This window comes from Rana temporaria, chromosome 3 (genome assembly GCF_905171775.1).
Source record: "Rana temporaria chromosome 3, aRanTem1.1, whole genome shotgun sequence".
Lineage (NCBI taxonomy): Eukaryota > Metazoa > Chordata > Amphibia > Anura > Ranidae > Rana > Rana temporaria.
The window spans coordinates 141,399,876-141,410,923 of NC_053491.1; the positions used below are offsets into that span (position 1 = coordinate 141,399,876).

At 41.8% G+C, this 11,048-nt stretch overlaps 1 protein-coding gene across 2 annotated transcripts in view; it reads left to right on the forward strand.

Moving 5' to 3' along the window:
- Nucleotides 1-4,821, forward strand: part of PRKAR2B (protein kinase cAMP-dependent type II regulatory subunit beta) — a 156,710-nt gene extending 151,889 nt beyond the window's left edge. For both annotated transcript variants that reach the window (XM_040343532.1, XM_040343533.1), the window contains exons 10-11: nt 1,835-1,973; nt 4,031-4,821. In XM_040343532.1, coding sequence (XP_040199466.1) covers nt 1,835-1,973; nt 4,031-4,164 — 273 coding nt within the window. In that variant the 3' untranslated portion in view covers nt 4,165-4,821. The remainder of the gene's footprint in view (nt 1-1,834; nt 1,974-4,030) is intronic.
- The last annotated feature ends 6,227 nt before the right edge of the window (nt 4,822-11,048 follow it).

Here is an 11,048-nt window from a genome sequence, read left to right on the forward strand (position 1 = left end):
CACTAAAGCGCCGTCCTTTCTGCCTCACATAGAGTAAGGGCCCTTTCACGCCGGGCGGATCGGTAATGACCCGCCTCCGTGTGTCCGTAAGCTCAGCGGGGATCGCTCCGTAAAATCCCTGCTGAGTCGTCGGCTGACAGGGCGGTCCCCGCCCACTGTGCAGGGACCGCCCTGTCTTTTCTCCGCTCTCCCGTATGGGGGGATCGGATGAACACGGACCGTATGTCCATGTTCATCCGATCCGCAGACAGAAGAAAAAAATAGGATTTTCTTCTGTCCGCAAAATCGGATCTTTGCGGAGGCGGGTGATTACAGGTGTCAGCGGATGTTTATCCGCTGACACCCGCAATCACATAGGGACCAATGTATGTCCCGTTTTCATCCGCAAACGGAGGGATGAAAATGCGGACATACGGTCCACACATGTGAAAGGGGCCTAAGGGCTGGTTCACTCCAGCCAACATGCTATATACTGCACACGCTGCTGTTTATTGTCTAGGGGCAATGAGGGTGGTGCAATGCTTTGTTACAATGCATCACACTGTATACATATTTATTTTTGTAAACATTATTGAAGTACCACAAAATAACACTTAAAATCTATGCAACATATGTTGTGATGCACTGTGGTGCAGTGACATGTGGTGAGGTGAGGTACAGCGCGCTGCTTAAAAATGCAGACATGTTGCATTTTTATGCAGGGCACTGCAACATATCTGTAGTATGTAAACATGGCATATAAAAACAAATGCTTTCTATGTTCCCTTGCATTGAGCCTGAATTAATCTATGCAGCTCAATGGACATAGTGTGAATGAAATCCAAAGCCTGTAAAAAATAGTACTACAATATTTCCTTAGCCACCAGAGATGCAGAGAACTTCAGCCATGGAGGCACAATGGGACCCCTTAGGGACTTATTTGTTTTTCAGAGTGGTGCATAACCATGTGTAACCAGAATGCTCAAACACAATGCTTATACCTATTGATGCCAGAGGAGGATAATGATCAGATATCACCAACGCTGGTTTATCATAGGTGATGACAGTAATGCCCTGTACACACGATCGGTTCATCCGATGAAAACGGTCTGATGGATTTTTTCATCAGATATCCGATGAAGCTGACTTTCATCATCGTGCCTACACACCATCAGTTAAAAAAACGATCGTGTCAGAACGTGGTGGCGTTAAACATGACGACGTGCTGAAAAAAATTAAGTTCAATGCTTCCGAGCATGCGTCAACTTGATTCTGAGCATGCGTTGATTTTTAACCAATGGATTTCCCAACAGACGATCGTTTTTTTCTATCGGTTTTTTAACCATTAGATCATTTTAAAACAGGTTCTAAGTTTTTTTACCGATGGGGGAAAAAAACTGATGGGGCCCACACACGATCGGTTCGTGTGATGAAAACGGTCGATCAGACGAACCGATCGTGTGTACGCGGCATCACTGCTGGCTGAAATTTTCCAACATGGATGATTTTTATTTAATCATAGAGCTCCCAGCCAGTGCTTTATTGCACATTCTGTTCATTACCATAAAATGTAAATTTTGGTCTGATCTGTAGAGATAACACTTTATTGCTGACACCTTAAGAAGCCTCAGAAGTAAGCTGCTAAATCCTGGGATGCATACTACCTCTAGACTAGTGTCCAGCAAAAAAAAAAGACATTTTACATATTGTTTTGCACAGGTAATTTGCCCTGCCAGAATCATTTTAAGTGAAAATATTGATTTGCTTTTTGCTGTTCCTCCCAAATTACCTGTTTAGTGTATTTATACATTAATAAAGCTTTCATTTCACAATGGAATATATTTTGTTTTCTTAGAGTAAAGCAGATTCTGAAGACAATGAAGCAGTTGAAATCGCTCGTTACTCCAGAGGGCAGTATTTTGGAGAACTTGCCTTGGTGACCAACAAACCCAGAGCTGCCTCAGCATATGCTGTTGGTAGCGTAAAATGTTTAGGTGCGTCATATTGTGCTCATTTTCATAGCTGAATATGGGGTTAGTTCTCTAAGCTGCAATTTCAACTGCACTTTTTGTTCTACTGTATTATGTTTTTATCAAAATGGTCAGTTCCCAAAAAATGCACATCAGTGGGCGGATCCATATCCACTCATTGTCATGCATTGTCAATCAAAAAGACCTGAAGGCGAACTAGTATAAAGATGACAAGTCTTTTCCCAAATATGACCATTGCCATATCTGGGTAATGACATCACCACTCTTTCTGGCTTTTTTGTTTACATTTAGATTTTGGCTAGAGAATCTCCTGGCCAACAGCTTAAAGTGGTTGTACACCCTGTACAACCACTTGTACCTTCAGGTAAGCCTAGATTACAATAAACCCATGTGCCGATGTCCACGGCGCATGCACACTTTAGAAAGGGCAGATCGTGCCGTTTCTAAAGGGGTTGTGCCGTGACTGGCGGCTCCCACGAGCATGCAATGTCACGCGACTCCGGCCAGTCACAGAGCCAGAGTTTTCAGCCTCGGAAGGAAGAGGGGTGAAGATGGACGCTCACTGCCAGTGTGGACAGCGGTGACATCGCAGGCTTTGGTTTCAGGTAAGTGACACATAATGGGCTACTATGCGATGCATAGTAGCTCATTATACTTTACCTTTGCATGGAAATAAAGAGGAAGTAAAACCCATCAGGGTTTACTTCCTCTTTAATAGGGCTGAGGATACATTACTGTGCGGGAAGCTGTCATATTTCCTGACAGCTTTCCAGCATAGACATGCCTACTCTTAGTTAATTACTTGCATACGTGCATACCTCTGTATGCCAGCTTATTGCTGGTCGTAATTATTGCCAGTTTCCTAATCTGAGAACTGATGGTAACTCTTTAAGAAACTGTTGCTGCCACAGTGACAGAGTCATAAAGTGGCGGTAGTTAGAATTAACTGACTTTGCTACAGAATGACCATATTGTTAATGACATGGCACAATGCTTGCTTGAATTAAGTAGTACTTAAAGCGGAGTTCCACTCAAAAGTGAAAGCTCCGCTTGTTTGGTTCCTCTCCCCCTCTGGTGCCACATTTGGCATCTTTTGGGGGGAGGCGGGAATGAGTACCTGTTTTTGACAGGTACCCGTCCCCACTATGAGACCTGACTGCAGCGAGATGCGGAGAGGTCCCCTGGAAGTTCGGCCCCCCATCTTCTTCCTCCGCCATCGGGCCAGTTTCGAAAGCACAGTGCGCTTTGCGCATGCACAGTAGGGAACCGACTGTGAAGTCTAAAGGCTCCACTGCCGGTTTCCCTTATAGCGAATGGCGGTGGCAGAGGCCAAGCGCTGATTGCAAAATCCGCTAGAGTGTTGACATCGCAGGGTCCCTGGACAGGTAAGTGTCCAAATATTAAAAGTCAGCCGCTACAGTATTTGTATTTGAATTTTTTTAGTGGGAGGGCTGGAGCTCCACTTTAAAGCGGTGGTTCACCCTGCAGAACAACTTTTTAGCATAAAATTAGGCATAGTAGCGCGAGCTACAGTATGCCTGTCTTAATTTTTTTATCCCCGTACTCACTGTGTAATCGTACATAGAAGATTCCGACTGCCCGCGGGGAATGGGCGTTCCTTTCAAGAGGGAGGCTGATTGATGGCCGGCTCTGGCACGTCACGCTCCCCGAAGACAGCTGGAGTAGGTCTCGGCTCTTCACGGCGCCTGCGCACAGACTATGCGCAGGCGCCGTGAAGAGCCAAGCCTATTTCGGCTATTTCCGGAGAAGCGTGACGCGCCAGAGCCGGCCGTCAATCACCTTCCGTCTGGATTGGAACGCCCATTCCCCGTGGGCAGTCGGAATCTTCTATGTACGATTACACAGTGAGTACGGGGATAAAAAAATTAAGACAGGCATACTGTAGCTCGCGCTACTATGCCTAATTTTATGCTAGAAGAAAAAAAAATGTTTATAGGGTGAACCCCCGCTTTAAGGAGATTACTGCAAGAAATGTGTATTGTATTTATAACTTTATTGAGTTCCCACTATTGAGGATTTTGTCTTCTTCTTTCTCATAGCTATGGATGTTCAAGCCTTCGAAAGGCTTTTGGGACCCTGTATGGAAATTATGAAAAGAAACATTGCAAATTATGAAGAACAGCTGGTTGCACTATTTGGAACAAATATGGACATTTCTGATTCAAGTTCATGAGTGGAAGATGCCAATGTGGAAGACTGGACAAAAATAGAAACCATAGCACAGTAGTGGTCAGTCCACTAAGAATGTGTCAGTTTTTGTGTAGATGCCAAGCATATTCTGTGATTTTTTTTTTTTCTCTTTTTCTTTTTTTTTTAATAGCTTCATTAGTGGCTGGAAAGCTTGCAGTCCTTAACTGCTTTGCAACAGCTTGCTGATTACACTGAGGGTTTTTAAACTTTTCATTTTTAATTTTTTTTGTATTGTTATCTATTATTTACAGGTATGCCGGTAAAGAACATTGTGATTTTATAGACTTGATTTGCAATATTTCCTAAGCATTTAGGGTCTAAAAACTCGGAGATCAAATTTAGATGACTCTGCATCTTTCCAATACAATATAGTTGTACAGCTTCTAGATTAAATACTGTACATGTGCTGTTTTAGGACAGTCAGATGTTAATGGCTTACCCCAAGTACAGAACTCTGCAATTCTATTACCCAGATAGGCTTAGCATGTTGTATTTTTTGCATTGGCCCTTTAAGACTAAAACTGAATACAGAATGAGCCAGTAAGCATGCCAGTACCATTTCACTGAAATGTGTAATGTGTGTTTTTATATTGTGGCACTTTTTAATAATTGCTTTATTTCATGCAGTTTTTTTTTTAAATAAGGTACAGCAAAAGCATTTCTTACAAACCCAGTTGGAAACAGTATACCATGGACTTCTCAAACTGATTACAGGGTCAGTTCACTTTCACAATATTGGCCTTATTTAGTTGGTGCTGGGTATAATAACTCATAACAACCAATCACAGATCATCATTGATCTATATTTAAATTGATTGTTCGGAGTTAACGCACTTTGCATACTATCACTACTCTTTGTGCTGCCTTAGATTTCTTATTGGCGAATACCAGGTCCATTGCTCTTTTCTGATGACCCCAATACTTGTAAGGTTTTCAAAAAGCAACAGCGGACACAGACTAGAAAGCTGCACGTCAGCCTTTAGTGACAGAAATAGACAAACATTCTAAAATGTAACCGACACTGCAAATACAATCTACAAATTAGATGTAACATATCATTTGTTTTTGTAACTCGATAATCAATGTATACGTTTGTAATTGAATACAACGTATGTGCTGCTCCTTGTAATACCCAAAGAATGACAAATGTTCTGGGCATGTTTGTATGTAAATAATGTTTTAGATCATAACGCTACCTTTAGAGTCGGTTCACACAGCAGCGGCACGACTTCGGGGGCGACTCTGCAAGTCGTCCTGAGGACGACTTCAGAGGCGATTTGCAAAACGACTTCTGTATAGAGGTCAATACAGGTGGCCCTGAGCCGCCCCCAAAGCCGTACAGGAACCCTTTTCTAAGTCGGAGCGACTTGCGTCGCTCCTATTAGAACGGTTCCATTGCATTGAATGGGACGCGACACGTCAGGCGGCTAAGCCGCCTGACGTGTCGCCCCAGTGTGAACCGGGTCTTATGTTTAAAATACTTCCTTTGCGGCAACTGTTTGAAAACATCCCAGATAAAGTAGGAGACAGTCCTGTGGCAATTAATGGGCAGAAAGTTATTAGTGACCATTTGAGCATATTGGCATTTTAAGACTCAAATTGCATGTGTTCTGCCCATATTTTTATATACTCTAATGTGTTCTGTGCATATTGCCATTATGGCACTTCTGGCATTTTCTAGATATGTGCTGCACCTGAGAATTTTTCTCGATTGATGTGGGATCAAACATATAGCAAATCCTGTGGGCACTTAGTACTCAGCCCCCCGTCTTCCCTCATACTTTTAGGCTTCACTCACATTTAGGAGCTTTCAATGTTTTTTTGCCAAATCCCTAGAAGGCCCCTTCAACAGCTCCATTGGAGTCCGCCTGCTCAGCAAGGAATCTGTCCACTGATCCCCACTGAGCAGGCGGATGGCAGGTCCGGGTCAGCTCCGCTTATGCAGAGTGGACAAAAACCCTCTCTCCTCTATGTCAGTTTACACCAGATGGTCATCTGACCTGATCTACCAGACAGATGGGGAATGGATCCCCATCTGTCTGTTTTTTAGCAGACACGATTGGATCGAATGTCGGCAGGTGTCAACGAACACATGTCCTTTGACACCCGCCGCTCCATAGAAGAGACTGGAGGATTAAGTCCACCTGAAAAACTGACAGGTGGACCCGAACAGTCCGCCTATGTCAGGGGTGTCCAAACTGCAGCCCAAGGGCCAGATGTGGCCCTTTGCCAACCTTTATCCGGCCCTTTGGGGCACTATTCCTTCCACCGATTTGAGGCACTATTCCTCCCACTGACACCAACAAGGGGGCGCTATGTCTTCCACTGATACCAATGATGTGATATTATTCTTATTACTAATACACTGCTACTCCTCCTACTGACCACAAACCTTAAGGCCATATTTATTCTCACTGATGTTGGTCCCAGGACATATTCTAACCCCGCTGGCCACAATCCGACCCTCCTAAAGTCTGAAGAACAATAAACTGGCGCTTGGTTTGAAAAGTTTGGAAACCCCTTGCCTATGTGAAAAAGGCCTTAACTCAACTCAATAAAAGCGGGGAGATTTACTAAAACTGGAGCACTGTGAATGGTCAATCAGCTTCTAACTTCAGTTTTTTCAATTAAGCTTTGACAATAAAACCTAGAAACCGATTGGTTTCTATGCAGTGCGGCACCAGATTTTACACCATGCAATTGTAGTAAATAACCCCCTATGTGTCCATGCACACATAGACTTTTACCAGAGTTTAGGAGCAGCAGAGTTTAGAGGCAGTAAAAAGCTCCTCTCCTGAACGCAGAAGAATCGCGTTCAGTAGAGGAGCTTTTGGGCATAAAAAACTGCAAATGCCTCTAAACGCTGGGTGCATTTAGCACATTTATTCCTTTTAATGACCACAATAGATAAAAATGAAAATGAAATAAACAGCCAAACACTGTTAAACCCGCCTAAGCTGGTTTGAAAAAATGCAGGTTAGTTGAGTCTTTAACACAGATTTTTTCCTGTCAGGAGGAACAGCGTTTACAATAAACCAGTGTGTACGAGGCCTTGGGGTCCTTTTTACATGGGTGCTCTGTCTGTTCGTTTTTCATTCATCTGTTGAGGGATAAAAAAATGGGCTAATAGATGTAAACAAATGATCATTTGTTTACATCCGTTTGCCCATAGAAATGCATTGCTGTCCATCTGTCAATGGATGGATGAAAAACATACAGACTGAAAGGACCCCTAGTGTGATAGTCACAATCTTTTCCAGCAGTCTGAGAGCTGAAAGCCCAGGATTTCACGAATATGTCTTGTATGTCCCTACTGGATTTATACCAACACTAGAAGTTCATTTACCCAGTGCCGGCCCAAGACATTGTGCTGCCTGGTACCAAGAATGAAATCATGCCCCCCCCCCAAAAAAAATTACACCCACCAAAATGCCCCCACATCAATTATTTTATATCATTATAACTAAGGTGGACCTATCATGGCTCTATACATGTATATAGGAGTATAAAAAAGGACCTGTTATGGCTCTATTCATGCAATTGCCGCCCCCCTGAAAGTGCTGCCTGGTACAATGGTACCATCGGGTCCCATGGTAGGGCCGGCCCTGCATTTACCTCATGTATCTGTGACAATGCCATCTAATACAGATATGCTTCTTGCAAAAGTATATTTGTGAATTACGCAGTTAGTGTAGCCAGTAGCACAAGTCCAGTCTTCTCATATACAATATGATTATTTCAGAAGATATGACAATATTGTTGATGCTAATTTTTGTCTCTTCCCATCTCATTTGATAAATGACCTAGTTCTGTCTTCACAGCGTACCAGTATTCTAACATCTGCTTTGTGTCTCAGTGTTATGGTGAAATGAATGTGTTCTGTTCATGTTAATTACACACTGTGCAGAATTTATTAAACCACATGTCTCAAAGTGAGATTTGATAGGATAGTAATAACTTGTACTGAACCAAGGCTGATCGCTCTATTTAGTGTCATTGTTCAACGGCATACATAGAATATATCCTGACAGCCATAGGACTGCTTTTATTGTAACACCGATCATCTTAGATTAAAAGTAAAGTAAAAAAAAATATGGTCTTGCCCACAGATCTTCATGTATTTTATTCCCAAAAGCAGTCTGGGAAATAAAAACATACCCTTGACTGGTTGATTTGTTCAACGCTTCCGCTTTTCCTTACTGTGTTTTAAATAAGACCCATTCCCATATGCAATATACATAGACATTTTGTATTAGACAGAAAAAGAACACAGAGACACTGTGATATGGTTCATTGCTTATACTCTTTTTCTTGTTCACACAAGTCCTTGTTTAGAACCCTAGTCCAAAGAGCTCTGGTGGAGATTCCCAGTTACCACAGAAGAAACATGCAATATAAATAAAATGTTATATTGTTAATTTCAATGTTTAAAAAAATCCCTAAATTTATTGACATCTAGTGTAATTGCAAAGACTGGTTTTGGTGTTCGATTGAGCTCGTCTAGGCTCCTATGTAGAGTTGTCTTGGTAAGAATCTTTCATAATCCTAGGCAAACAACTTTGTTTATTGTGCACACGTACTTGTACATTATTTATACATCAGTGTAACACTTTCACTTCATTACCACTATTTTAACCTTGGGAGTATTAATGATCAATGTACTGCTCACAAACTGGAGATGCCACTTTCATTTAACCTGAAAAGAACGACCCCCTCCTTCCCAGCAAATATAAGTATTGTCTAGTTGCTCAGAAAAGTATAGAACTGAATGTAGAGCTGTATGTTCAACACTAAAAAATAACTCAACACACTTTTGCTGAGCAGTTAGTGTCAAAGAAGTCAGATTTGTATCAAAGTGTTAACTCCACCAACAGGTTCATTGGGTGTAAGACCCAAGATGTCCTATATGATGCTGACATTTATAGCCCCCAATTCACAGCATTCAGACATATGGGGTCTTTGGCATATAGTTCTGTGTTGTACTGAAAAGAACTGTAATGAAAAGCAAATGTCACTGTACCCATGTTGTTTCTATGGTGGACTCATCTAGAATGTAACCAATCCCTTTATATTTCTTAAAAGAGAAGTATGGCCAAAGCTTTTTTGTCCATACTTCTCTTTGGGGTTACAGTTGTGCTCTCGTGTGACCCAGAATCAGCCAAGAGCGGACGCCACAGCTGGTGCAGGCTCTGGAAGCATGCCGACAATAATGTTGGGTTCCACTCAGATGGCTGACTGACAGCTGGCTCAGCCTCTCTTCTGCTGAGAGCCGGAGCCAGCCACTCCCGCTCCCTCCCCAGCCAGGCGTTCAAGTGAGTGATGGAGGGGAAGAGCACAGAGTGGTGACTGTCAGCCACTGCTCTCTGCTCAAAGCAGACCTGAGAACTAAGCAATCAGTGGTCATGTGAGCGCTCAGTTCTCAGGCTTAGAGCCGGTGGAGGACAGCTGCAGCATCGAACGTATGCTGCAGCAGGCAGATAAGTATGCATGTTTATTTTTTTACTATGCCCAAAAATGTACATGAACAACTAACAAATATAACTTGGCTAATTTACTGTAAACAGTTGTACTTTGCATACTCATTTTTTATTGCATTCATAAATATGCTGCAAAAACTTGGATATTTACTCACTAAGCACCATTTCACAGCATTAGGTGAAATATCACTCCTGTATTTAAAGCAGTACTCCAGAATGGCTACTTTATCATTGAAGAAGGTCTTCAGTAGAAAAAAATTACTTTTTTCAGACACTAGATGTCTCCAATTCTTTAAAAAAAACAATGCAACCAACCATTTTTTTTACTATAGTCTCTATATTTTCCCTTATTTCATTTGTTGCTTATTTTGTAGATGAGTTGTAATGGAAGCTAAAATAAAGCATCTCCTTCTAAAGAAGCAACTGAGCACTTTCAGAATTGCTAGTGTTGGTGTACCAGGTAACAAGTTGTGGCAGAATGAAATGTAATAAAGATTTTTCATTGATTCATATGAATCTTGTAAATTACAGCACTAGTTTTATGTTACTTTTATTTCATCAATGTATTAAATAGCTGTAATATTGGATAACTTCGGTAAATAACGCTTGTCACAATATTTTCAGTATAAGTTATTTTAGTTTTTCATTATCAATGAATATTATAAATAAACAGCACTTTTATTACATAAAATGTGATGTTATTGATGTTTTTGTCTTTCCCGCCATGTATTTTTATCTTTGTTTTTGTTTTCCAATTTAGCTTGATTTAAAAGAGAAGTATGGGTTTATACTTTTTTTTTTTTTAAATAATACTTACCTAGGTGGATGCAACATGGGTCTGATGCTGGAGGATCCTGACTCTACTGTCGCGATGACACGATGCCTGGACTGATTCCTGTGACGTCGGCAGAGACCGGACTTCGGCCTGCGAGCTTTGGCTATAGTACAGCCAAACAAGCTTTGGCTATACTTCTTCTTTAAATAGAATGGGACTTTGCATCGACAACAATAAAAAATATATTTCTTTATTCAATACAGATTAAAACCAGCAACTTTAAAGGAGAAGTATAGAACAGGCTTGTTTGGCTGTACTTCACCTATGGATCACAGGAGTGCTGTTCGTTCTTCTCTCATGTGACCCATTTTCAGCAGAGAGCGGGCTGAAGTCCACTCTCTGCTGAAGTCAGTCCAGGGTCCGTGTTATCATGACCATGGAAGTCGGGATTCACCAGGTCCCTAGACCGACACCTGGCTCAGCTTTGTAGCAAGCCGCTGAGAGCCTGAGCCGGATGCTCCACCCCCTCCACAATCTATCTGGAATATAACTATACATAAATTCCAGTAATATACACAAAACGGAAGGCACAATCCAATCACTATCTGAGTAAGA